Source organism: Acinonyx jubatus, chromosome X, assembly GCF_027475565.1.
Source record: "Acinonyx jubatus isolate Ajub_Pintada_27869175 chromosome X, VMU_Ajub_asm_v1.0, whole genome shotgun sequence".
In the NCBI taxonomy this organism is placed as follows: domain Eukaryota; kingdom Metazoa; phylum Chordata; class Mammalia; order Carnivora; family Felidae; genus Acinonyx; species Acinonyx jubatus.
Genome location: NC_069389.1, coordinates 40,556,298 through 40,584,000, shown reverse-complemented (window position 1 = coordinate 40,584,000; position 27,703 = coordinate 40,556,298). Strand labels below are relative to the sequence as shown.

Below are 27,703 nucleotides of genomic sequence, written 5' to 3'. Positions count from 1 at the left end.
GACTCCACACTGTCCGTACAGAGCCCGACTCGGGGCTCGAACCCATGAACCGCGGTGATCATGACCTGAGCCGAAACCAAGAGTCTGACGCTTAACCGGCTGAGCCACCCAGGCACCCCTGCTCTGAAGCACTTCTTAAATTCTCACGGGGAGACTTTACCAAATGAGGACCTCAGAGGATTGTCCCCACCAGGCATAAGACAACTTAAATGCAAAGTGTTCTCAAGTCTAGGCAGCACTTGAAAAGAAGCCCCAGCCTGACCGCCACAGCTGAAGGACAAAGTCAATGCAGAAAGACGTTACATCACTGGGAAAGGTTTCAGGAGGTGGATGGTGGCAGGAAATAGATAAAGCCATTTTTTTCCCCCTGAAGTAATTACCTGTTTGTTTCAGAAAAGGTTAAAATGAATCATCTCTCTCCCTGTGTCTCTTCTACCCACCTCCTCCACAGCTTTTATGATTCCGGAGCAGAAATAATCACTGCACTCACAAGTAAATGATGATCACAAATGCGTGATTATGAGCAAAAAAAAAAATCATTTCTATTTTAAAATGCGAATTACCGCAATGAGTCAAATATGCATACGCACAGTTAATGGGGGTTACCATAGAGACAGTCAGCTATATTATTCCCGATTTTGTTGTTTATCGTTGCTCGCAAATGCATCCACCATAACTATATCCTTCCTAGAGCGTCATCCAACCTATTACATTTACAGATGTAGAGAATGAGGTCAAAGCCAGGGATGGGAGCTAGGAGCAGGCTTCTGACCAGACCTAGAGTAAGAAACCCTTGGAAAATGCTAACAAAGGAGGCACCCTTTGGCATTATTGAATGAGGTCTATCATACCTAAAGCTGTTTTGAGGACGTTGCAGAGCTCTGGAAATGTGAATTATTCCTTTATCTCACATTGTATCATCTAAAATGCTTTAAAAGTGCAAATATCAACTTTTTAAAAAATGTTTATTTTTGAGAGAGAGAGAGAGAGAGAGAGAGAGGAGAGAAGGGGCAGAGAGAGAGAGAGAGACAGAGACAGAGACAGAGGATCTGAAGCGGACTCTGTGCCGATAGCAGAGAGCCTGACACGGGGCTTGAACTCACGAACTGTGAGATCATGACCTGAACTGAAGTCGGACGCTTCACTCCCCAAACCACCCAGGCACCCAGCAACTATCACTTTTTGATGGTATACTTTCAGTGAAATTAATAAGTGACTACTGCAGTTTTAAAAATTGTACTTCCTAGGAGCTCCTGGGTGGCTCAGTCGGTTGAGCGTTCGACTCTCGGTTCCAGCTCAGGTCATGATCCCAGGGTCACGGGATCAAGTGTCGTGTTGGACTTCACACTGGGTGAGGGTTGAGATTGTCTCTCCCTCTTTCCCTGCTTGTGCACGAGTGCGTGCACACACACACACTCACTCACTCTCTCAAAATAAAATAAAATAAAATAAAATAAAATAGTATTTCCAAAATAGAGACATAACTCCTGATTTCTTGGGAATACTATCACATAAAGGACTGGCTCATAAAATTCCAACTTTAAAACAAACACAGGTTTCCCACAAATTCTACTTTAGAAAACTGTTGGAAGAAACGTGGGTGAAGGAAGAAGGAGGACACACGGGGAAAAATAAGAAACAAAGAAACATCACAGCGTTCCAATTAAAATTAAAGATGTCTGTACTTCCTCCCAAAAGACCTTGGTATGTGATGTGACGGGAGTTTACTAAATTTATTGTGGTGATCATTTCAGTATACGCATACCATATTATCCTGTCAGACACTGAAAACGAATACAATGTCAATTATATCTCTAAAAACTGGAAAAACAAAAAAAATTTTTTTGAATAACTTTAAAAATAAAGATTTCAGGAGGGGGCACCTGGGTGGCTCAGTTGGTTAAGGGTCCGAGTTCAACTCAGGTCATGATCTTGTGGTTCATGGGTTCGAGCCCCGAGTCAGACTCTGTGCTGACAGCTCAGAGCCTGGAGCCTGCTTCGGATTCTGTGTCTCCCTCTCTCTCTGCCCCTTCCTCGCTTGCACTCTGCCCCTCTCTCTGTCTCAAAAATAAATAAATATTTTAAAAAAATTTTTAAATAAAGATTTCAGGAGCACACACACCCCTGTAGAATCGACATTCACTTTCCCGCTGGCTCACACCTTTTTGCTAAGAGATTTAGGGCTTCAGATGTAGTCAACAAATACTACAGGCACCTAATATATTTCCTTGTTATCAACTTAATTCAGTAAACCCAATAAAAGTTAGCTGCTTGATGTATCTAACCCTATAGGGTGGTTCCCTGACCTATTGCCAACAAAACAATTTCTGTAAGTTTTCTGAGTTTGTTTTTTTTTTAATGTTTATTTTTGAGAGAGAGACAGAGTGTGAGCAGGGGAAGGGCAGAGAGGGGGTGACACAGAATCCGAAGGAGGTCCCAAGCTCCGAGCTGTCAGCACAGAGCCCAATGCGGGGCTTGAACCCACGAACCGTGAGATCGTGACCTGAGCCGAAGTCGGATGCTTCACCGACTGAGCTACCCAGGCACCCCTCTGCTGAGTTTTAACATCAGAAAAGATGTAAGCTTTCGGCTATGATTATATTATAAACTCTTCATTTTCCAAAACCACAAAATAATCTTCTTTATTATCTTTAACTTGTTTTCTTGTAAATAAGATTATCTCAGCTGAGGGGCCCCTGGCTGGCTGGCTCGGTCTGAAGAGCATGTGACTCTTGATCTCAGGGTCATGAGTTCGAGCCCCAAGTTGGGTGTAGAGATTACTTAAATGAATTTTAATAGATGTTTTTAATGTTTATTTATTTTGAGAAAGAGAGAAAGAGCACAAGCAGGGAAGGTGCAGAGAGAGAAGGAGAGAGACAACCTCAAGCAGCCTCCCCGCTGTCAGCACAGAGCCCACCCGGTGTGGGGTTCAAACTCACAGACTGCAAGATCATGACCTGAGCTGATATCAAGAGTCAGACACTCAACCGACTGAGCCACCCAGGTGCCCCTTTTATATGTATATATACATTTTAATGTTTAATAAATAATTTTTCTAAAACAAGATTTTTAAAATTCAACTGAATACAAGAGCACCACCTGAAGCTTCTGGTATTTCTGTGTCTTGCAAAGATAGAGAAAGAACTCTGTGCTCTTCCATTATGGGAGTTCTGAGAACATGGAGGAGATAGGCATGGAACCATGGAGGAATTTCACGGTAGCAGTCAAAGCAGGTGATGTGGTGATGTTCTCTATGCTTGGAAAATAACCACCTCCGCTTTTTTGACCCTGCGGTAAAACAAAGAGCTACACGAATTGCTGAAATTTGGGCGGGGGGGGGGGGGCACAAATTCTTAGAGAAGGCCAGCTTTGTTAAACTGCTTCTTTTCTTTTTTTTTTTTTTAAACGTTTATTCATTTTTGAGGGACAGAGACAGAATGCAAGTGGGGGAGGGGCAGAGAGAGAGAGGGAGACACAGGGTCCGAAGCAGGCTCCAGGCTCTGAGCTGTCAGCACAGAGCCCGACGCGGGGCTCGAACTCACGAGCCGTGAGATCATGACCTGAGCCGAAGTCGGACGCTTAACCGACTGAGCCACACAGGCACCCCTAAGCTGCTTGTTTTCAAACCTCATGCCAGAACCGCTGAGCGCGTAGCCATCCCAGAGACATCCCTCCCTCAACCATCCTGTGATGAAGAGCCTGTCACAGACTAAAATGGCATTAATCCCACCATGGCAGGGTGCAAAGAGGGAAAGCTAGGAAATGAGATGATCTATCATAATGAACTAGGGGCGCCTGGGTGGCTCAGTCGGTTAAGTGTCCGACTTCAGTTCAGGTCATGATCTCACAGTTCATGAGTTCAAGCCCTGCGTCGGGCTCTGTGCTGACAGCTCGGAGCCTGGGGCCTGCTTTGGATTCTGTGTCTCCCTCCCTTTCTGCGCCTCCTCTGCTTGTGCTCTCTCTCAAAAATACATAAATAAACGCTAAAAAAATGTCATAGGACTACATTTCCCTGTTTTTTGAGCTTACGCACAAACAAAATCAGTAGAACTGAAAATGCTTTCTTTCTCTTTAAACAAATAAAATTGCGTTTTAGCACGTTAGAAGGAATAGAGTAGTAGAAAGAGTTGGGGCTTCCAAGAGAAGACCTGGCTAAAAGATACTGCTTATTTGTTACATGACCTTGGGCAAGGGCATCTGTTCATATGGCAACAATAACACCACATTCCATAGCGTTACCGCGACGGCAAGTGAGAATGTATTTGGAATTTCTGAATTCCCATCTACATTATTGTTTTCGTGACAGAACAGTACAGTTTTTAATAATTATTAAAGGGGTTTTTTTTTGTTTCCAGGATAGATCCAAAAGCATATTTTATTTTGAAACACATGCTAACTTCACTGAAACTCACAGCCCTATTCATACGTTGCAAAAAGAAAAGGTTGACTGAAAGCCAAGGGCAGGAGCTTGGGAAAAGGCAGCAGTGTTTCCAAATGGATCCAAAACCTGCTGCTTTCAGCATGGTCTCCTTTGGGAAAGCGGATAGATCTGCTCTACCCCTTCCCCACTTCCAACCGGGCACAGAAAAGCCTACTGGCTGAGGGAGGGAGGGAAGGAGAGAAGTCCCTTAGTGAGTATCTGCTAGAACAAACCCAAACCAAACTTTTGTTAGCATCTAGAATGGAAGGAATCAGGATTCTAGAGCTGCTCAGAGATTAGGACGTGGATCTTCTATGGGGGAGAGGGGGGAGGATGGTCCCTTAAAACCCTGGTTTGCAGGGCACCTGGGTGGCTCAGTCGATTAAGCACCTGACTCTTGGTTTCAGCTCAGGTCATGATCTCATGGTTTGTGAGATCGAGCCCCGAATCGGGCTCTGCACGGACAGCAGGGAGTCTGCTTGGAATTCTCACTCTCCCTGTCTCTCTCTGCCCCTCTCTCGCTCACGCTCTTTCTCTCTCTCTCAAAATAAATAAACATAGATAGATGATAGATATAGATCTATATAGATATAGATAAATTCATGTTTATATCCATTTTTGTCCAGTTGTTAAAGAAACTTTTTTTCTTTATGTTTATTTATTTGTTTTGAGAGAAAGAGGGAGTGTACCAGTTGGGAAGGGGCAGAGAGAGGGAGACAGAACTCCAAGCAGTTTCCACAATGTCAGTGCAAAGCCCAACACAGGGCTCGAACTCATGACTGTGAGATCATGACCTGAGCCGAAATCAAGAGTTGGACCCTTAACCAACTGAGCCACCCAAGCGCCCCAAGGAAACTTTTTTCAATACAAAGACTACGATGTATTATAATCACACAATTATATATATACACACACACACACACACACACACACACACATATATATATACATAAAATATATATATACACACATATATGTGTGTGTATATATATGTATATATAAATATATATAATAAATATATATAACATATAAAATATATATAATATATATATATAAGCATTTCATGAATGTATCACTTTTTCTTTCGGATTTAAAGAATTTGAAGAATCCAACAGTGTTAAAAATAATAATTCAGTGTATATGAGGTTTTTACAATCCGTGTTTCCATCTTTTAGTACCTAAGATTACAAATATATCAAGACGCAAAGTTGGAATAATTAATGGGCTAAACCTCATCTCAAGAAGTGAGAAAAAAAAAAAAAAGAGCTAAGTCGATTTAACAAAGTCGAGGAAAAGTACTTCTGCTTCCAGCCATGATGGAGCCACAGGGACAAGACTTACTTTCCTGTCCCAAACGACAATAGAATCAGAAATAGTTTTCAAAATACTGGACCTCAGAAAATGAAGGACAGTGATCCCTAAGAAGCAGGAAACGAATGAGCTGTGCCCTACGAATTTCTCAGCTTACTGCCTGGAGGGATTGTCCTCAGCTTAGGGAGGGGAACCCAGACAGAGCCCAGCAGACCCCTCGACTTGAGGAGCCAGAGCGCAGAGTCCGTGGAGACCAGGATGGCTAGAGTCCATAGGCCAGAGTACCAGAGAGGAGGGTTCTCTTCGAACAGTCAGCGAAGTATCAGTCAGAGCACATGTGCGTGTGGAAACTGCCCAAGATGGGGGAAGGGGCCATCCGAAAGGGTTATTAGAGGGAACAGTGCCTGGCATTCACCCAGGGTGGGGAACAGTGGCTAATCCAACCAGCAAGGCTGGAAACACTCATAACGCACAGGTCATGGGCTAGAGGACTCAGTGGTGGGGAATGGAACAAACACGTCTAGAACAAAGACGTCTTGGGAACTGCATAAGAGGCCATAAAAGCAAGACGTGAGACTAAGAAAATCAGATGCATTCCAGAACAAAGCTGCAGGAGATTTAAAGGAAGATGAAAATATCCAGCAACTAGTGAGATAAAATTCACAATGCCTATGATCCAACCAAAGATTACCAGAAATGTCTTTGCAGGGAAAGACCCATTGTAAGGACAATCCTCAACTAATCAAAACCGACTTAGAACTGGCCCTGATAAATCAGCAGAGAAAGTCATTAATGGTTATTAGTATGACTGTAGTCATATGTTCAAAAAGTTAAACAGATACACTGAGGATATAAAAAAGACCCAAACTGAGCAGGTACAATGCCCTGGTTGAAAAATTGGGGCGCCTGGGTGGCTCAGTCGGTTAAGTGTCCGACTTTGGCTCAGGTCATGAGCTCACCGGTTGTGAGTTCGAGCCCCGCATCGGGCTCTGTGCTGATAGCTCAGAGCCTGGAGCCTGTTTTGGATTCTGTGTCTCCCTCTCTCTCTGCCCCTTCCCTGCTTGTGTTCTCTCTCTCTCTCTCTCTCTCTCTCTCTCTCAAAAATAAAATAAACGTTAACAATTAAAAAAAAAGAAAAATACACTAGATGGGATTAACAGCACATTAGGCATTGCAGAAGAAAATATTAATCACCTCGAAGGCACAGCAATAGAAACCACCAAAAATGAGACACATGGGTGTGCCTGGCTGGCTCAGTGGGTAGAGCACGCAACTCTTGATCTTAGGGTCATGAGTTCAAGCCCCACATCAGGCAGAGAGGTTACATACATACATACATACATACATACATAAGATTTTCTATATGAAAAAGGGAAAGAAAAAAGCATCCAACTTCGGCTCAGGTCATGATCTCAGGGTTCATGAGTTCGAGCCCCGTGTCGGGCTCTGTGTTGACAGCTCAGAGCCTGGAGCCTGCTTCGGATTCTGTGTCTCCCTCCCTCTCTGCCCTTCCCCCACTTATGCTCTGTCTCTCTCTCTCAAAAATAAACAAACATTAAAAAAAAATTTTAATGAAAATTGCATCAGTGAAAGAGAAGAGAGAAGGGAACTTCAGAAAAACACATTTGAAGAAATACTGGCCAAAATGTTTCCAGATTTGACAGGCACTAGAAATCCAGAGATCCAAGGATCTCAAAGAAACCCAAACACAAGAAACGTGAAGAAACTACGCTAAGGCCCATCATAATCAAACTGCTCCAAACCAGGGCTAAAGAGAAAATCTTCAAAGCAGCCAGGGGCAAAAAGGACACGCTAGGTACACAGGCACAAGGAAAAGGACGGCAGCAGCCGAGTAACGGCAGACAGTGGAGTAAGGTCTTTAAAGTACTGAAAGAACTAGAAACTGAACCTAGAATTCTATACCCACGAAAACCTGTTTCAAAAAAATAAGGTGAGGGGAGCCTGGGTGGCTCAGTCAGTTAGGTGAGCGTCCCACTCTTGATTTCGGCTCAGGTCATGATGTCACGGTTTGTGACATCAAGCCCTGCATCAGGCTCTGCGCTGACAGTGTGGAACCTGCTTGGGATTCTCTCTCTCTCCCTGTCTCTTTCTGCCCCTCCCCTGCTCTCTCTCTCTTTCTCTCTCTCTCTCTTAAACTAAACGAACTATGGTAAGTTGGCATGGTAAATATACTCAACTCCTTTTCTTGTTATTTAAATCTCTTTTTTGTTTTCAATTTTAAGTAGGCTCCATGCCCAACGTGGGACTTGAACTCACAACCCTGAGATTAAGAGTCGCATGCTCTACCGGCTGAGCCAGCCAGGCACCCTTATTTAAATCTCTTGAAGGCAACTGACTGCTTAAAGAAAAAAAAACACAATGCATCTTGGGGTGTATAACACATGCAAAAGTAAAATGCGCGGTAACAACATAAAGGCTGAGCAGGGAGAAATGGACACACTATGGAAAAGTTCTTATATTAAATGCAAAGTGGGATCCATCACTTGAGGGTAGACTTTGCTATGTTAAACATGTATACTATAAACCATATACATCAACACACACACACACACACATACCCCAAGCAGAATTGACAGAACAAAGCATGTCAGAGCTCTGGAAAACAGAGGATTCCAGGGACACTTTAACTTCTATCCGTTATATGTTCTATTTATTTAAGCTCTATGCCCATCGTGGGGCTTGAACTCACAACCCCAGCATCAAGAGTCACATGCTCTACCAACTGAGCCAGCCAGGAGCCCCTGTTTTAAACTCTATCCAATTCACCAATTCCCTCCTCGGCTACATGTAATGTGTTGTTCAACTCATCCACTCGTTTCTTAAATTTAGTTATCTATTTCAGGCCTATCACTTCTACCTGGTTCTTTTTCAACTCGTTTTCATTTTTAAAATGTTCACATTTCTTGTTCACTTGTAATCATCTTTATTTCCATGACCAGAGTAAGCACAACAGTTTTACATTGACCCCTGAGAATTCTTTTTTTTATTAAAAAAAAATTTTTTTTAATGTTTATTTTTGAGACAGAGAGAGACAGAGCATGATCAGGGGAGGGGCAGAGAAAGAGGGAGACACAGAATCGGAAGCAGGCTCCAGGCTCCGAGCTGTCAGCACAGAGCCCGACACGGGGCTCGAACTCACAGACCATGAGATCATGACCTGAGCTGAAGTTGGACGCTCAACCGACTGAGCCACCCAGGCGCCCCTGACCCCTGAGAATTCTTTTTTTTAAATTTTTTTTTAACGTTTATTTATTTTTGAGACAGAGAGAGACAGAGCATGAACAGGGGAGGGGCAGAGAGAGAGGGAGACACAGAATCCGAAACAGGCTCCAGGCTCCGAGCTGTCAGCACAGAGCCCAACGCGGGGCTCGAACTCATGGACCGTGAGATCATGACCTGAGCCGAAGTCGGACGCTCGACCGACCGAGCCACCCCTGAGAATTCTTGATGCGAGGCATCTCTGTGGAACTGTCTGTTGTCTCTCACTTCTCCTGATTCCTTTTCTTTAAAATAATTTTTAAAATTTTACTTATTTTGAGAGAGAGAGAGAGAGAGAGAGAGCGCATGAGCAGGGGTGGGGCAGACAGAGAGAGACAGAGAATCCCAAGCAGACTCTGCAGGGTCAGCACAGAGCCCAACATGGGGCTGGAACCCACAAAACCATGAGATAAGAACCGGAGCCAGAATCGACTGTTGGATGCCCAACCACCTGAGCCACCCAGGCGCCCCTCACTTCTTCCTGATTCTTATGCATGGTGTCATTTCAAGACATTTTTGGTTAAATCTGGGAAATTATTTGAAACGGATTCACTTTAGGAGGGCTTTGTCCAGGACTGATTATGCATAGGTAAGGACGTCTTCCAGTACGGAAAGCCCATTCTGAGCCAGGTCTTTATGCCTGCTTCCTCATCTGCAAAACGGGGTCATCGTGTTCAAATCACATGGCGTCCGTGAGGATTAAATGACAACATTTTTGCGTTCCCGGATCCGGTCATACCCAGAACTAGTTATTTGTTTTTGCCTAAGTCAGGTCGAGTCGGGTTTCTCACAGCGACTACCTTGATTCTCGCCGGTGTCGACAGCGCAACTGGGAGGTCTGCGGGTGGTAATGCCGAGCGACCCTTGCCAGGGCGGGTGTTGAGGCGGTTACTGTGGGAATGGTCCATTGAGCGGCACCCGTGCAGGTCCCTCCCTTGGTGTGAAGGGCTTGGGGCTTTTGTTTAAGTCCACATACCACACATCCGTCCACACCGCCCCACCCCACAGCCCAGTCCACAGCTGCTCCTTAGAGGAGCTGGTTCTTAGAGGAGATGGCAGGCACCTGAGGGGGGAGGGGCCAGGTGGGGGGCGTCCCGTGTTTAAGTGGTATCTGTCTCCCCAGACACGCCATGCTGCTCCCATTCTGGGGCACGGTGTTCCACGTCCCTCTTTGGGTGCGGCCAGAGGGCCCCTGCCTGGTGGGGGAGCTGCGGTCATGGTGGGGCGCGGGGAGCGGGGAGGCTGAGTGGAGGGACAACAGAGACAACGCATGTTTGGGTTAGCTGATCTGGGTCAGGTGTGCCACCTCTGTGGTTCTTGGAAGACACTGCTGGGGAGGGTCTGTGGTCTGGTCAGAATCTCTGTGTCCAAAAGCACACACTGGCCCAAACGGATGCCCGTGTGTTCTAGGCGCGCCTTTCCCACAGGCCGTGTCCAGAGATTTCGGTCTAGCATCCAGAGAGGTCAAACGCCCCCCTCCAGGGACCAACACCAGCGTGACTAACCACGCGTGCCAATTCCTGACAGCCTGAACGATGACTCGAGCTGTGCCTCAGTTTCCCCATCTGAAACCGGAGACGACAAGCCCCGCCCGCCCCGAATCCGGTGTGAGGACTGAGTCAGTGTGTGTAATGCCCTGGGAAACACTGGGCGTGCGGCTGGTGCTGGGAATCGTGCGTGGCGTCCAGATGGTGCCGAAAACTCCCCCAAAGTCGTGCGCGACACGCAGTCAGAGCATCACTCGTCACACCCCCCGCACCCAGCGAGCACGCGTCAGCACACAGACACCCGGCTGGCACTTGGTACGCAGCAAGAAAAGCACACTGCCACGGAACACACTGGCACTTTATATATACACGGCGGAAGGTACAGGGTCTCGATAAGAAAATACACTCTGTGTTCAGGTGCACCCCACCACCACCCCCTCGAAACACCCCAGGTGGAGGACGGAGGGAAGGGGACAACCATAAATAGAGAATAGAAGGGAAGGTTACTGCTCTAAGGGGCAAACACAGGCGGGGGACACACGGCCGGGGCGAGACACCACCTCTTCTTCCCCGGGAGAGAGCAATATAGCGGCACAGGAGAACAGCAGCCACGACTAAAGCCTGCGACACCTGGCACGGGGCACCTAACACGGGGCTGGGGGGCGGGGGCGGGAAGGAAGAGAGCAGAGATGGCTTCCTTCCCTGTGGCGGGGCCGGGGGCCCCTCAGTTTACATCCATGAACTCAGAGTTGGGTGGGGAACCGCAGGCAGGGGACGCTGGGGGGTCACGTAAGCCGGGCTGGGGCTGCTGGCGACGTGCCACATCCTGGCGTTGGTAGAAGAGGACATAGGCTGCCTTGGACTGCGGGGAGAGGACAGGCGTCGGCAGGGACCCGGGGCGCGGTGGGGGGGCGGGGGAGGAGTGAGGAGGGAGGGAGGAGGGAGGGCACACCTCGATCTGATTCTCGGTTACGGGCGACACGCTGTTGTCATCAAAGTAGTGCCACTGGCCGCTGTCCTTGTTGCAGGCAAACGTCGTGTCTGTAAGAGAGGGGCGCCGTCCGCACCTGCCCTGCCTCCCCGAAGAGCTTCCCGGGTCCACCGCCCACCCCTGCTCACTTATCTTAGTCGCACGCTGCGGACATCCTGCCCCCCGACCCCGGGCAAGCCCTGCCACAGCCCCGCACATACAGTGTCCGTCACGCAGGCCCCCGTAATGGTTGGAAACCGCGATGAGATCGTATTTGTACAGCTCCGGAGCCGACTCGTTCTGCGGCTTGATGACAAACTCGGAGAAGTCCAGGTCCCTGTGGGGGAGGACAGGGTCACTCCCAGAACGCCTCTTCCCCTCTCCCTGTGCCTCCCCCCTAAGCCTTCCTGCCCAGGCCAAGGCCCCAGCCCAGACCGGATGGGAAACTCCACAAGGGTATCCAGCTTCTCGCGGGAGAACTTGGTGTAAGAGAAGCGCTTCAGGTGGATAATGAGAGTCTCAGGCAGCATCCACAGGTCCAGCTTCTTGGTGGCCAGCTGGTGCTGCTTGCAGGTGGGACAGTACCTACAAACACAAGAGCACGAGTAGGCACATGCGCGCACGCGCGTGCACACACACGCTAAATGAGCACCTACTGCATACTTTTTGTACCGCGTGGCCCCCACAGGCCACGTCTGGTCCACAGAGATGCTGCCTGGCCCTTCCTTCCGGCCCGCCCGTCACTCTAGCCTGCCGTCTTCACATCTTACAATCCTGTCATTCGTCGGGCTTTTACGCTAGTGTGCGCTTTTATTTGGTTTCTGGTCTGTGGGACGTTCGTCTCATTCTAGAGCCTGTGTCCCTCTAACTTCTCCGAGTCACCCATTCGCTCACTCGCCAGGTGTCTGCTGACAGCCTGCTGCTGAGTCCTTTGGCCGCTACTTTGTATTTCTGTTCCCTTCCTGCTCCACGCAGATGCCGCTCTAATGTTTGAGACTGGCTTCATCTTTTTGGTTGTCCCTTTATGTTTTGTGTGCTTATTCTCCAAGGATCTACTGAGTGCCTCCTGCACCCCCCACACCATTATGATCGTGAGAACAGACACACAGCACAAACTTAAGATCAGAAGTCTTCATTCTCGAGGGTCTACTCCAATGGAGAAGACAAATCATGACACAAAAGGGGATCTAGGATATGACGTCAGGCGGTGTTATGGAACCGCAAAGAAAGTGATGCTGGCCTAGGCAGAAACAGAGTGGGGAGGGAGCGGGGTGGGGGGCAGAGGCACGGGCTGGGGGGCCTGGCTCCTAACAGGGTAGTAAGAGATCTCTGATGAACTGACATTCGGTCGGAGACCTGAGCAAAGTGAAGGGGTCAGGTCCCGCAGCTATAACTGGGGGGAGAGCACTCCCTCCCGGGAGAAGGAACAGCCAGGCAAAGGCTCTGACGTGCGACTAAGCCTGGGTATTGGGGGTCAGAGTGGCAGGAGGGCCGGAGTGAGGGGCGAAGGATGAACATTTACAGGCAGGAGGCATCTGGGCAGGTCACACCCCCCCACTACGTCCCCAGAGGCCCCGTTCTGGCCGCTCACCAGGGGTTTTCCTTCTCCAGAGTCTCCACGGTGGTGAACAGCTCAATGCACTCCTGCAGCCGCACCGGCGCCTTCTTTAGCACGTACCCCACGCAGTCGTGCTTCACGTAGCCCTGGGCCAGGGGAGTGGGCGACGGGTGAAGGGGACGGGAGGTGGAAGACACGTGCCCGTGGCTAAGGGCATGGACTCTGAGGCCCTGGGAGCTCTGTGGTCACGACTTGGAGGAATTTGGGGGGAGGGAGGCGTGGGTGTGAAGGGTTGCGGGGGCGCAAGCGGAAAGTGGCCCCTCCCACCCTGGGATCTCGTTTACCTCGGCCTCCACCTCGTCATAGTAACGCTTCTTCATCTCTGGCTCCCAGTCGATGGCGATGTACGGCTGGGCTGGGGGCGAGGGGAGGTGGTCATGGGCCCTGCTGCCAAGGAAACCCCCTCCCGCATCCCCCACCCTGGCTCACAGCTGAAGGAGACACCATGGGTATCCTCGTTGAAGGTTGAGCGGTCGCTGGTCCCGTTGGAGTTCACCGTCTGCAGGGTGAACAAGTGCTTGCGCCGTGCCCTCTGGGGCCAGTGAGATGGTCCAGGGGAGTTGTCCACAGGGGCGCGGCTCCCGCCTGCCACTCCAGAGCTAGGCCCTGCCTGCTCCGGCCCGGAATCCTGGGAGCTGCCCCCAGCCACGCGTCCGGGCTTGGGGATGCTGTCCTTGTCCTCCATATCTGCCAGGACGGGGTAGGGCAGCAGACGGGTCCGTGTGAGCCCGGGTGCCGGAGCGGTAAGGCGCATCCAGACGGAAATACCCCAGACCCCCCAGCCACGGACCCTCCCTCGTGCCCGGCCTGTACAGACCCTCACCCTTGTCGATCCTCTCTCCTGCCTCTTCCTCACCTTTCTCGTCCCCGTCGTCTTCGTCATCCGAGCTGGGTCTGGTCACGTAGCGCCTGCCAAGACAGCAGAGGAGACTCTGGAGGAAGGGCACGAAGGCAGGCCAGCCAGGGCCCAGGGATTCCACTTCGCTTATGATGGGAAACCACCGGCAGGCCCACACACAAGCAGTTGTTCGTGGCGAGCCCAGATGGGCTCAGGAGAGGATACAGAAACGCCCGAAGAGGCGGCTCGACAAGGTGGTTGCCTGCCTAAGGACTCTAGATTTTAGGCACAATGGAAATCTACCAGTGAGGACACAAATCACCACGCCTCTCCAAGGAGAGAGTAATGAAGTACCAAAATTGCGTGTATTTTGTCCATTTTGTTGACCCCCGTTATCTCAAACACCCAGGAGAGACTGTGGCAGAGCCAGAGGTTTAGACAAAGAGGAAAAGAAAAAAACCTAAGAGTTGCTCTCTGGCCATGTTAAACTTAGCTGTCTCCTGCAAGTGGCAAGGGGCTGGCAACTCTGAACAGCTCAACACCCGGTTCTGAGTTCAGACCCCACCTTCCCCCTGCCCCCCAAAAGGCAGACTCACGAGAGGCGGTACAGCAGGATGTGATACAGGGCATCCCAGGAGAGCCGGTCACGGGGTACCGACACCAGGAGTGGGTGCCCGAAGAGCATCAGGCCGTAGTAGGAGTTGTTGTAATCCCGGGCTGGCGTGCGCTCCCGCAGGTAGATGGGGAGCACCACGTCCTCTCTCGAGTTGTCACCAATAGCAGACCTGCCCGACACCTCGTATCTGTCGGGGGGTGAACATGAGGCCACACCTGATCAGGACACTCAAGAGGGGCCCATGGGGGTGCCTGGGTGGCTCAGGTGGTTGAGCGTCTGACTTCAGCCCAGGTCATGACCTCACGGTTCGTGGGTTCAAGCCCTGAGGCAGGCTCTGGGCTGACAGCTTGGAGCCTGGAGCCTGTTTCAGCTTCTGTGTCTCCCTCTCTCTCTGCCCCTCCCCTGCATTCGCGTGTGCTCGCTCTCTCTCAAAAATAAACATTAAAAAAAAAAAAAAGAGGGGCCTGGGGACTCTGCCCCAGGTGCTCCCACCACTCACCCCTAATAGCCTGAAAATATTTTTTAAAGAGCCACCCAGTGTTTTGTGCTTTACAAACTGTTAGATGACACAGCACTTTGTTGGTGAGACGGTTTATAAAGCACTCTGGCATTATGAAAGTGCTGAGGAGGCTAACAAAATTTTAGTAACGAAGGGATCTAAAACCGTTTTCTTTTGTTGGCAAACACTCCTTGGTTAAAAAAGACCTTTTCTACTCATGACCCCCTTTCTATTTCAGTGACCCAGAGATTTCAGATTTGTTCTGAGTGCTCTTATGCTCAGAAAGTATCTTAGGTGCTCCCTGTTTCAAGCATCGCTTGTGGCTTCCGAGGACCACAATGTGACTGCAGTGTAACAAACGCAGATCAAGCGTGAGGTACTACTCAGTGACTGCCGAACAGAACACAGAATAAAGAAGAAAACAGGAACCTCCATCACATCACAAGGAAGAAAATACCCAAGAACAATCCGGATAAGGACCTGTCGTTCACCCTGCTGACGGCCCAAGCCTCCCGGCCTGCTAAGGCACGTGGCCAAAGCCCTGCACAAGGCAGGTGCCCTACAAGTCAGGCCAATGGGGGACAGGGAAGTTGGTTAAAGAGGAGATTCCTGGGGAACCCCTAGCTCCCCTGGTGCCCTCACTCACATGAAGATATCATCTCGGTCCAAGATGCTGCTCAGAGACTCCTCCAGCTGGTAGATCTTATAGAAACGGTGACTGAAGACATCGGCCACCATCATCTGGGAATGGAAATGCAGACAGGAGGCCGGGCAGCCGACAAGGTCATCCCAGGCCCTCACCTCCCTGCCCCTAAATCCCACCCTCCCTGCGCCTGCAGAGCCTCACCCTTTCTGGCGACACGCCGGTGTGTTTGGCCAGAGCCACACACAGATCCGAGATCTTGCCTTTCTTGGGGACCACGAGCCGGTGCTGAGGGAGAAACGGTACCCACGAAAGAGCAGAAGGGCGTGTGGGGAGTTAGTGAGGGCAGCGTCAAGGTGTGGCGGGGTCATCAAACAAACTGGCTACTCGGCCCGTTATGTCCCCGCGTCACCATTACCCCGTACCTGCTCTGGCTTGCGGCGAGGGTCCATGGAGACAAAGAAGACCTCCATGACCCTCTTGTGGCTGACAGGCAGAGGGACACTGAGGTAGCAGAAGGGGTCGAAGGTCACAGACACATTGCCACAATCGGGGCACACCAGCGTGGACTTGAAGAGACCGTGGAAGGTGTCCACAATCACAGAATCGTTCCGCCGTTTGTGGTTCTGCCAGGCCTCCTGAGCCACCTCCTGTTGACAGTGTCATGGAGGGTGGCAAGGCTTGCCCGGGGCAGGGGAAACCATAGTTTGGGGTGGATGTGCATGCGGGTGAGGTCAAGGTTAGCGCCATGGCGAAGTCCAGAGACAGAGTTACAGCTAGAGCTATCTGGAGGCTGTGCCCAGTCAGGCTGCGGCTTATATAGGCTTATTTAACTCTGGGCTGGAGCCAAGGCTGGGACTGGGCTTGGAGAGGTGGTCAGGCGGGGGGTGGGATACCCCAGGGAGGCCAGAGAATCCCTGAAGCAGAGGCCCTGGAGGTTTTAATGGGGCTCTCAGGATGGGGGTCTCTGACGACTGCCTACCTGATCTGGCCGGCCAGCCGCGTCGCACAGCTCCACATATTCCTTCTTCTTGACACGATTGAGGTCCTCATGCAGCCCATCCAGGAGGAATGACAGCAGCTCCTGTGAGTCATGCTGCTGGTAGCCCAGAAACTGGGACGCGAAGTGGCCGACCTTGGTCTGAGAAGATGGGGCAGGGCCGTCAGAGCGAGAGGGAGTCAGGAGCGGGGGTTGGGGGGGCGGGCAGGGGCAGCCTGGGGCTGAGTCACACCTTGAACACATGGGGCACGATGGACCGGTGGTGGCCAGACCAGGCCTGCTTCACCAGGTCTGCGTAGGCCTCTGCGATCTCCCCCTTCATGCCCAGTGGGTTGCAGAAGTTGAGTTCCTCCAGGTAGCGGTTTTTGAGAAAGTAGTCAGTGAGCTGCGGCACGTTGCTGAGGCACTGTAGGACACAGGGCCCGGGAGAAGGAGGCAGAGGAAAGGAGGGAGGAGTGACCACGGTGGAGACAGAGAGAAGGAAGAGAGGAGGAAGGAGACAGAAGGGCCAGGGAGGTGGGGAAGAGAAGGTAGCAGCATTTCAAGAGAGGGAAGAATATGGCGACAAAGGAGGGAAGATCCAGCAAAGTAGGGGCCAGCAGAGGGAGAGGGTACTAATGCTTGGGGGAGGACTGTGGGCACGTCAAGTCAGACTTGTGGGGCCCCAGCTTGCAACCTGACCCGTTGCCCTGCAGCCTGCCCCCCCCCGCCCCCGCCAAATCCTGGTCACTTGCAGCCCACCCCTGTGGCTCTGCCAGACACAGGCCTAATCGCCCAACCTGCAGGGCCGAGTTCATGAAGCACGTGTTGCCCAGGTTGGTGAGACCACAGATGCCTGGCTGGCCCTGGAATTCTTCATCCTCCTCCGATGCAGTGCTCCTGGGGTGGGTGAGAATCTCTTATTAGCCAAGGGCCAATGACGTGCAGGTGAAATGGGCTCATGAGCTCAGCCATTCTACCTGCTGTGGGACCCCACCCCGGGCCAGACCCCCCGCTGGGCTTACACGGCCTGTTGCTGGGCACTGGGCCAAGTGCCATCCTTGTTTCGGGTCTCCATGATGATCAACTGGGTTGAGAAAGAGAAAGAAAAGCAGGACAGGCCTTCACGGAGGGTCTGCGGGCACCGAGCCCTCACTTGCCCCAACCCGAGCACTGCCGGTGAGCAGAAAGGCCCTCCCCACCCTTACCTGCCCAGTCTGGAGGGCAGCCTCGAGCAGTGTGACGCGGGTGTTGCACAACCTCTCAAAAGAGCCCTCCGCGTTCTTGATCCACAGCCTTGTCTCTTCCTGGGGATTCACCAGAAATTGCTCTCGGGCGGTGCGCAAAACTAGGTCTGTGGAGGGTAATGGAGCACGTTCGAGGTCTTCCTGGAACCCCGAATGACCCATCTCAGCATCACACCCTGACTCCTCCTCACAGACCCTGCACACTCGGTCAATACCTTGTGTCCTCGAGGGGTCTCCAAATGACTGATCCACACTCAGGACTTGAGACCCCCAGCCAGTATCGTCTGGCGTACCATCTAAGTCACTGGGACGCGGCTCGCATACCCTGAGAACTCCAGGGCACTCGCTCAGGGCCTCTGCCCAACTTGATGGATACCTTCTTGGTCCTCTGAAGTCTGACCAATGCCTTCTCAGTCTGTCACAGCCAAACCCCACGCATTCTTAGATCCCTGACCTGTGGGCACGCCCACTCACGCTGCAGCCCTGAGACTCACCAACGGAATCTGTATGGCTGAATTGAGCCGTGTAAGGTGTGTCCATATCACTGTGCCGGACAAGCAGCAGTTCTACTGGATACACCTCGATCTTCTGGACGCCGAGCAGCTCCACGACCTGGAAGGTGGAAAGGTGCAGACACAGGTGTCCCCACACAGCACACACACACAGACACAGGCACGGTGACTTCGGAGATGGGAGGAGCGTGCCCAACAGACGAGTGCACACTCGGGACACACCGAGATACCTGAGGGCAGAGGAGTGCAGACAAGGTGTATCCACACAGCGCGCACGCACACACACACACACACACACACACACACACACACACACGGGTCTAGACCCCTCTTGGGTCTACAAGGACTTTCTCCTACCCTGACCCCCAAGAATCTCCCCTGAGCACCTCCCCATCCGTCGTACCTTGCGTTCAATGGGGGGCTGGCCATGCTCTAGACCATACCAGTTGACCAGGCAATGCCAAGCAGCCGCTGGGAGCAGCACATAGTCCTCACTTTCCACTAGTCCCCTCTTGAGGCGCCAGTTTACCTGGTCTGCAGGGGGCGGGGTGTCAGGGGGAGGCAGCAAAGGAAGAATCAGGGAAGGAAAGTGGTAAGTCACTCTGGCCATCTCACCAATGATGTCCCTCGGACGGAGAGCTTTCTGATTATTGGCAGGGACAGAGGGGACAAGAAACTCTTGTTTCCCAGCCCAGGGCTGGGCTGCAGGGGGGAGGGAGGAGGGAGGGGCCTGGTACCTTCAAAGAGGTCAGCATTATTGATGCAGCCAGGGAAGGCGGTGGAGTCCTTGTCTCCTCCCTGCACATACACTTCCCACTGCTTGTACCAGTGCTGCTCCACGAGGAACCTGCACAAGACACAGAACACGAGTGATGCACGTTTACCCGGGCTTAGCGGTACCAGGTCCCATGGATATTAGACCAGAAAGATCAACACATCGGAAGTCAAGACGCCAAGTTTCACGTACACCTACAACTGATACGTCGTGTGTTGATTCTATCTCAACAGAAAAAGGAAATTCCTCCCAGAATTCAACATGGAAGATAAAAGTTTCACCATCATATAAAAATAATTAGAAGCAAAATTTATTCAGTGAAACCCAGATTTGGATGGATTACCTACCTGCTTAGGATACTAAAAGATTCCATTAAAAACAGAAAAGGGCAAAAATAAATAAATAAATAAATTAATTAATTAAAAAAAAAAAAACCAGAAAAGGGCAAAACCCAAAACAAACCACAAATCCATACTCAGTGCCAGGAAATATGAGGTTTTATTATAGAATAATTAGGCTGAAAATTATGTTATTTACAGCTAATTTTATAAGGCTTTAACCATTCATTAAGTGTGGAGTATTTGTAAAGGACAGATAAATAGAGGATAAGAAATAATCACTAAATTCTGGAAACCTGCTCAGAAATTAAGAAGAATCTAAACTGCTAAAAGAATCAGGTTTTCCTTCAAAAACTACATATCACCATTTTCCACCATTTTTGTGTTTAGGATTTATTTTGGCTTTATAATAGATTTCTTTGTTTTAACGTTTATTTATTTTTGAGAGAGAGAGCGAGAGCGAGTGCACAAGCAGGGGAGGGGCAGAGAGAGGGGGGAACAGAGGATCCAAAGCGGGCGCAGCACTGACAGTAGAGTCCGAAGTGGGGCTTCAACTCACAAACTGCAAGATCATGACCTGAGCCAAAGTCAGGTACTTAACTGACCGAGCCACCCAGGCACCCCTGTAATAGATTTCTAAGCTTATAGTGACTAGCTCGTCCTTTTTTAAAAATTGCGGTAAGTGTACAGCTGGGCCAGCTCTCTTTTTAAAAGAGAAACTGTTGTATCACTCACTACACCTATGATAAACATTTAGGACTGCTGAAGCCTGCCTGTGTAAAATGTCATGAGCGATTCTCAAGTCTGGAAAAGACAACCTAGAGTAAATGCTAACTGAATGTTTAGCAGTTAACTGTTCCGACCCCAGAGCTTGGACCTCAAAGCTTACATACACGGACACACAACCGTGGTCCCACGCTCACCCACAAACCCACGCTGCTATGGGATTTTTGACACATAAAAAGGCTGTCTCAAATAGGCACTTTTTAAAATATTACAAAATTGATGAAAAACATCTAACACTCTACTGATTCGTTTTCCACCAATTTAACCCTATACACGGGATTCTTTAAAATGGCAACTTTCCTGCGCTTATGAAAGGATGAGGGAGGTGGGAAAATGGAGGGCTAGCAAAACCTTGCAATAGTCACAAGTCACCTGAATAGGCACACGTTTCTGTGAGATTTCATTGTTTTTGCTACACCGACCCCCACAGACCTGCACATCTCACTCATGCCAGGAACGCGCACCCCCCACCCCCGCCCCAGTGGCTCATGCCACAAACCTCCCACTGCTATTCTGGAATACCCCATCACTGGCCCTACCCCTCCACCAGTCACACCTGTAAACCCGCCGCCCCCCAACCCCCGTGGCTTTCACTGCCTCCACAGACGGTCTATGAGGTTAATTTCTTTGGAAAAGATCCATGCAAAGGGATCTTGACTGTTCTTTAAGAGCTCTTTAAGGAGAATTAACATTAAAATCGCTCTGTGCATACACCTGAAACTAACATAACACTGCGTTTCAACTATACTTCTATTAAAAAAAATCACTCTGCAGTGGTAAGCAAAACCCCCATACCTGACAACATCCTGGATTTCTAAAGGTTTCACAGAAGACCGAAGCTTTATGCCAATTTTAACAAAATAAGACTATCTCGCTTCTTCAATTCAAGGACACTTTACAAATGTTTAACATCTCTGAAACTGGGATGCCTCATAATCTGTCAGCCCAGATGGCAGTCATGACAGAGTTGCCACTGTCTGATGGGAAGGCACCCCAATGTTATATTCACCCCTAGGTAGTGGATTCAGGAGGATGCTATACGTGTTGGAAATTTCAATTCTCTAATTTCTTGCTGCTAGTATCTAGAAATACAACCCATCTTGCTAAAGTCACATTTATTTGTGTTTCCTCAAATTTTTTGAAGTGATTATGAAATAGATGCTTATGGGAAAAAATTTAGTTATGAAACAGTATTTTCTGTCCTCTGGTTTTCTCGTGTCTGGAGAAAAGGAAATTAGTCATTTTGGTTAAGATAGCAATTTACCTAACAGGTTAATTACACTAGATACAGTAATTACACAGAGAGGGACGCCTGGGTGGCTCCGTCGGTGAAGCGTCGGACTCTTGATTTCGGCTCAGGTGGCAATCTCTGGGTTGTGAGATGGAACCCAAAGTCGGGCTTTGCCCTGAGCATGGAGCCTGCTTAAGATTCTCTCTCTCCCCCTCCCTCTCCCCTGCTTGTGCTCTCTCTCAAAAAATATGGATATAAATTAAGAGAGGATTTCCTACTTGTTTATTAAAAGCTTTCTTATGCAGATGGGAAATGTAATACTACGTTGTTCTAAGTTTATTATTTATGTGTCTGTGCAAGCCTAAATAGATGTACATAAAGGCATATAAATTAATCCTTTAACCACACGCTGTTACATGAATGACATACCAAAGGAGAAAAATTAGAATTTGGGCCTTTTCTGTAAAATGACATTTTTTTAAATTAAAACTTTTATTTTATCTATCCTGGGGGGGAGGGGCAGAGACTCCCACGCAGGCTCTGCAATGGCAACGCAGAGTCCGATGCGGGGCTCAAACTTATGTATGAACCGTGAGATCATGACCTGAGCTGAAACCAAGAGTCAGGTGCTTAACTGACTGAGCCACCCAGGCACCCCTGTAAAATGACATTATTTTATGCCCAGATTAGAAGTTCCTTTTGTATCACCAAATTACTAACTCTTGGTGTATTCTGACATTCTCTTAACTCATTTAAAAAATACTTTAGCTCATTTTTAGAAGAGATCCCTTACTTAAAAAAACGTTAAGCTTCTAATAATCTTTGTTACTCATCACTGCAGTTTTTACAAAGTTGACTCTAAGTATTTTTTTTGTCCTCACTTCAATTTATATATTTTCTTTTCTAACAACTATTCTTGATTTGTCTTTGCCAAATTCAGAATAATAATGTTGTTAAAATGTTCTTTTATGGCTAAACTGTCTCTGGGACATAACACAAAGATTTGCTCCTTTGCCCTATGAAAGGAATGACAACAGGTATAATTAGGTTTAATTAAAATTCTCCAAGTTTCAATGACCCTAACATTTTTATAAAAGTTCTTTCATTTTCCAAACTTAGTATTTTTTAAATTTTATTAAGTTTGTTATTTTAATTCTAGTGTAGTTAACATACAGCATTATATAAGTTTCAGGTGTACAATATGGTGATTCAACAATTCTATACGACTCAGTGCTCATGATGATAAGTGTCCTCTTCAGCAAAGAGTATTTTTAAAAACGACAAATCGAAAAATATATCTTCCTAGCTTATAATTATGTTAATTATAGTTAGGCACGCTAATATACCTATCTTTTGATAACTGCATACTTTTCAAGCTAAAAAGCATACTCCTGTTCAAGCAACAAAGACTGGTACAGTAAGTGTCTACCAAAAGATTCACCACTCCAGGATTGTAAATGCACAAACCCTTTCCCCCTGGTTCATGAAAAGTCTGAACAAGTACTAGAGGCACGGACTCAATGAAAAGGGAATTACCAGAGGCCTATTGTTTATTTCAGTCTTTCATTAGCTCCAGAAGTCAAGGCACAGCCACATTGTTTAAGAGCTACAGCAGCAATCACCAACCAAACGTGTGAAGAAGCACTGATCTAGTTCGAGGGTCTTCATTAAACTTAATGGTCCCTTGGGCCGTGCAGACTTGTCCATTGACAGAAAACCCTCAACATTTCTAGGCTAAGTCCTTAACCTCTAACAGAACACTATTACTTGCCCTTCACACATCACTATCCATTCCGCAACACTCAACCCAGCCACACTCCTTCCTTTACCTGAACAAAGAGCCCATTCCTTCCCTGTTAGACTACCCACACCCTGCACAGACCTTCTAGAGACTCTCAGCTCTCCCTGATTTAATTATGTTTGCAGGTGGTTCGTCCTCAAAAAGAAAAGTTGGAATTTGCCAAGGAAGCTATACTATCATAAATTTGAATTTACTCTTAGAATATAAGTTTCTATGGAGAAATCAAATCGGTTCAGATAGCCAAATTAATTAATTGCCCTTGCCCAGATCTGCCAGCTGACAAAAAGGCACAAAATATTAATAATGGTATTAGATATATGATTTGGGGATTATTCCATGACTCTGAAATGCTTTACACATAAATTTCCTGACCACTACAGCAAATCTCTGTAAAATGAACGGCACATTAAAGAACTTTGAGATGCTTTGCTCTTACCTAAGTAGATAAACATTTAAAAAATGGAGTTAAGGAAAAATGCTTCATGATATCAGCCACAATAGCAGAGATAAACTGGCTTCAATACTGAACCACCATTTGGTGGGGGTAATTTTTTTTTTTATGGACAGGATGTAATTTTTAAAATCCACATAAAATTAACCATTTTCAAGTGATCAGTTTAGTGGCATTTAGTACATACACACTATTGTCCAGCCACACCTCTACCTAGTTCCAAAACATTTTCAACACCCCAAAAGGAAACCCACACATGGGGGGGGTGTGGAATTTAAAGGGTACTGTCAGAAGGAAGCTGTAAAGGCAGGATGCAGCAGGAACCAAAGTCCCCACGCCTTTCTGAACACATCCAAATGAACTATAAAAAACATTCCAGTTATTGTTTATTCTCAGGATGAAATGAGGCTTTTCCTTGCTGGAGAGCTATAGCGTAAGGGTTAAGAAAAAAAAGATTTCGTATTCTCTATTTGAGGAATCTCAACTTGTCTCTGTACTCTCCAGCAACAGGGATATACATTCACTAGCACTGTGATTAAAGAACTCTGCAAAATGAGCAAACCTCACTTAGAAAAACCCTCAGGTGTGACCATGCTTGCGATGTTTGAGGAATATCCAATATGGCCGGATGGAGAGAGTGAGGGGGTGGGGGGCAGGAATCAGAAGCGAAATCAGAAAAGCAATCAGAGCTGGGGACCAGCCTCGCTGCAAGTCACTGTAAGAATTTCTGCATTTACACTGCAGGAGAGGGGAAGCTACTGAAACGTTTTTGAGGAATAGATGGGCATAAATAGGTTTTTAAAAGAATTACTGTGTACGGAAAGAGAAAAATAGTTCCTTCACAGCGAACAAACAAGGCAGATACCACCTTCACCGAATGATCAAGGCTAACGTCACCAATGACGTCATGTGGATACCATATACCACCTGATATGATGCGAAGGGCACAAGGTACGCATCCAGTACGATTTCATATATATCCTCCTAAAATAAAAGCTCAGACCACAAATACGATTTAGGAGTGCATACAGAAGTGGAAAACGTTGACAAATTTAAAAATTCACGGTAATAGTTTCCCGTGGCACACAGGAAGGGGGATTTTCATCTGGGAAGGGCACAGGATTTCTTAAGGTAACGGTCTGAATCTTAATCTGAATAGTGAATTCACAAATTTTTGTTTTATTATTCTCTATTTTTTTTTTACTTTGAAACAGACTTGAGGAAAAAAAATGCAAAAACAGTTTTTATAGAGAATTCCCTTATGCCCTTCATCCAGATTCCCCAAATGTAACATTTTCACCATTTGCCCAATCATTGTTTCTTTAAATACATCTTTACATACACTAGTTTTTTCCCAGCCTTTGCGAGTAAACGGCTTACACGATGGTTCATTATCCGTAAATATTTCGATACGTATGCCCTTAAAAAAAAAAAAAAAGATACTCCCTTTCATAACCACAATACAGTCATCCAAAGCAAGAAATGATCAGTACTAATAGCTAATCTGCAAACCTCAGTCAAATTTCGCCAATTTTCCCATTAACATCTTTTACAGTAAAAAAGAGAAAATTAATTTTATGGGGAAAAAACCCCCTGATTAATGAGTAATTTATTTTTTCTGCTCCGGGATCCAATCCAGGATCACACTTTGCATTTAGTTATCATGACTCTTTAAATCCCATTAATTCCTTCAATCTGGAACAGTTCTTCATCCTTTGTCTTTCACGACCTTGAAATTTTTTAGGACCACAGGCCGTTTACTTTTACAGAATGTCCATCAATCTGGGCTACGTAAACGCTTTCTGCAACCGTTTTAGGTCTTACGTATTTCACAATTTAACAAATGAGATGTAACTCGGCGAGCAAGAAATTAAACCCAGAAACAGTACATTACATGCACTGGTAAGCCAAGAAATCAGTCAAACAAACCGATTTATCAAGATACGCACAGACATTTTTCTAAATAGCTATTTCTCCGGATTACAAAAACAAGACAGTACTAAGACAGAAAACAAATGTAACATCGAAGGCCCCTCCCGTGCCAATCACCTGCACTTTCTCCCGTCCTGGGAAGAGGGCCTCGGCCAGAGGCAAAAACCTCGCCGCGTCACAAACTTTGCTCATTCGCAGGCGCCATTTTCTGCTTCACAGGCACCACCTCCCCTCTGCAGTCTTTCCTCGGCCTCAGGACACGCCCCTCGGCCCACGTCACAAGCCTCGTTCCCAGGCGCCAGCTCCCTCACCGCGCAGGCTCCGACTTTCTTCCCCCCGCCCACAGCCCTAAGGTTTGGATTCCGCTCTCCTGCCTGACGTCACCCGCTCTGCCTAGCTCTCAGACGCCGCCAAAAAACCGCACGCCGCCCCAGCCGCCAGAAGCTACTTTAAGCCACGGAGACCACACCCCCCAAGCCCCCGCCGCCAACACCGCCCCCTTCCCAGGTTCCGAGTTCCACCTCGCAGGCCCGGCTCCACCCCCACGGCCGTTTCCTCTCAGGCCCCTCCCCTGCCTCCCCACAACAAACCCTCTCCTGTTCTCAGGCCTCAGGCGCCACCGTGCAGGCCCCGCCTCTTTCCCAGACAAGGCGATCCACTCTCAGGCACTTCCCCGCCCCCATGGCAATTATTCGCCACGTCCCCCACCGCCGCCAACGCCCCCCACCGTCCCTTCTGCGGAGGCTCCGCTTGCAGCCCTGCCTCACCAGCTTTCCCCAGCCCGCAGTGGACGATCTCGCCCACTCTCCTTATTCTCGATCTGGAGCCACTGGCTCTCCAGGCCCGGCACCGCTTCGTGTTGTGGCTCTTGGTCCTCGGCCGCAGCCGCTACATTCGCTGCGACCGCCGCCATCACCGTTCGCCCTCCTCTCCCAACCACCGCAGCTGGAGATAGGAAGAGGCCCCTCAACTGCCACTTCCGGATTCTGGTCCCGGAAACGGAAACAGAGCCCCCCAAATAGCCGGGGGTCTACTGCCATCTTGGAAAGGGACCCCGCGCTCGGACGCGTGGAGTGGCTAGGCGGGCATTGGGACTGAGTGGGCGGTGACCTCTGCGGCCAATAGGCGAGGTAAAACCTCCAGTTGGGAACTAATAAAGACAAAGGTGTCTTGTAGGATTCTAACGCCATGTTGAGTCGGGGCAAAAGGTTGTGTGGAAAGGTGGAGGCAGAGGTCCCCGATATGAACGAGGACATTTTGGGGAGTACTTAGGGGCGCAAAGGTTCCAGGCTTTCTCGGTCCCGTGCTCTGCTGGGGACCGTGGCCCCTACCCTGAGAGTTTTTTTATCCTGACCAGAATGCCCTTCTTTCATTGCCCTACTCTTCCCGTCCATCAAAACCTAATGCAAAAAAAGGCCACCACCCAGGCCTGCGGGCCACCTAATGCAAAAAAAAGGTCACCACCCAGGCCTGAGGGCCGCTTCCCTGCCTGAACTAGATTTATTCTCTAGACAAAAGTGTTGAAGGCAAGTCAGCCTCAGGCTCAGTGTATTTGCTGCCGTTATGGCAATGATAACTAATGATAGTTGGCCCCGTTTAAGTGCTTTATTGCACGGTAAATAGTAGCGTTAGGCAACAGATAAATATCACTGTCCCCTATGGGCAACAGATAAATATCACTGTCCCCTATGGGCATCAATGGGTCAAGCTGAGGACTGGAAACGTTAATTCATTTTGCCCCAGGCAGTAAACTGCTGAGCTGTAGTTCAAACTCAGCTATGATCTTAAGCACCAGGCCAGAGATTCTCAACCTGTGGTTCTAGGCTTCCTGCTGGTTCAGGAGACCTTCTCAGGGGGTTCACAAAGTCAAAACTATTTTCACAGTACTTCATTGTTGTTCTCTCTTGCGTGTGCGGTGGAATATCCTGAGAGGCTACATAAGCAAAAGCTCTTTAGAGGTCTTCAGTTTT

The 27,703-nt window shown here is 48.6% G+C and overlaps 1 protein-coding gene and 1 non-coding gene across 5 annotated transcripts; both read right to left on the bottom strand.

Annotated features, from left to right (window-relative positions):
- Positions 1-7,983: 7,983 nt before the first annotated feature.
- TRNAK-CUU (transfer RNA lysine (anticodon CUU)) lies at positions 7,984-8,056 on the bottom strand. The gene has a single exon. It is a non-coding gene; the product is annotated as a tRNA-Lys (tRNA).
- A 2,781-nt stretch (positions 8,057-10,837) lies between these two features.
- On the bottom strand, positions 10,838-26,836 carry USP11 (ubiquitin specific peptidase 11). 4 transcript variants are annotated; one of them, XM_053202261.1, is made up of 21 exons: positions 26,501-26,834; positions 19,157-19,266; positions 18,823-18,953; positions 18,402-18,519; positions 17,869-18,014; positions 17,686-17,747; positions 17,461-17,560; positions 16,914-17,087; positions 16,664-16,822; positions 16,107-16,331; positions 15,886-15,969; positions 15,685-15,779; positions 14,520-14,726; positions 13,942-13,994; positions 13,515-13,772; positions 13,370-13,440; positions 13,059-13,171; positions 11,903-12,052; positions 11,689-11,804; positions 11,450-11,538; positions 10,838-11,359 (listed from the first exon to the last, which is right to left on the bottom strand). In XM_053202261.1, the coding sequence occupies exons 1-21, from the start codon at positions 26,644-26,646 to the stop codon at positions 11,222-11,224; spliced, it is 2,745 nt and encodes a 914-aa protein (XP_053058236.1). In that variant the 5' UTR covers positions 26,647-26,834; the 3' UTR covers positions 10,838-11,221. The 4 variants fall into 4 exon arrangements, with proteins under 4 accessions (XP_053058236.1, XP_026909747.2, XP_053058238.1 ...); XM_027053946.2 differs by having other exon boundaries at positions 13,530-13,772; positions 26,501-26,833; XM_053202263.1 differs by lacking the exon at positions 26,501-26,834 and adding an exon at positions 25,851-25,880.
- Between the last annotated feature and the right edge of the window lie 867 nt (positions 26,837-27,703).

Excerpts from the sequence above, each read along its gene's own strand:
- USP11 (XM_053202261.1), bottom strand. The coding sequence starts at position 26,646 with ATGGCGGCGGTCGCAGCGAATGTAGCGGCTGCGGCCGAGGACCAAGAG. Across the intron at positions 13,773-13,941 it reads AGACGACGGGGACGAGAAAG|ATATGGAGGACAAGGACAGC; the intron begins GTGAGGAAGAGG and ends CCGTCCTGGCAG. Across the intron at positions 13,172-13,369 it reads ATGACGAGGTGGAGGCCGAG|GGCTACGTGAAGCACGACTG; the intron begins GTAAACGAGATC and ends CCCCTGGCCCAG.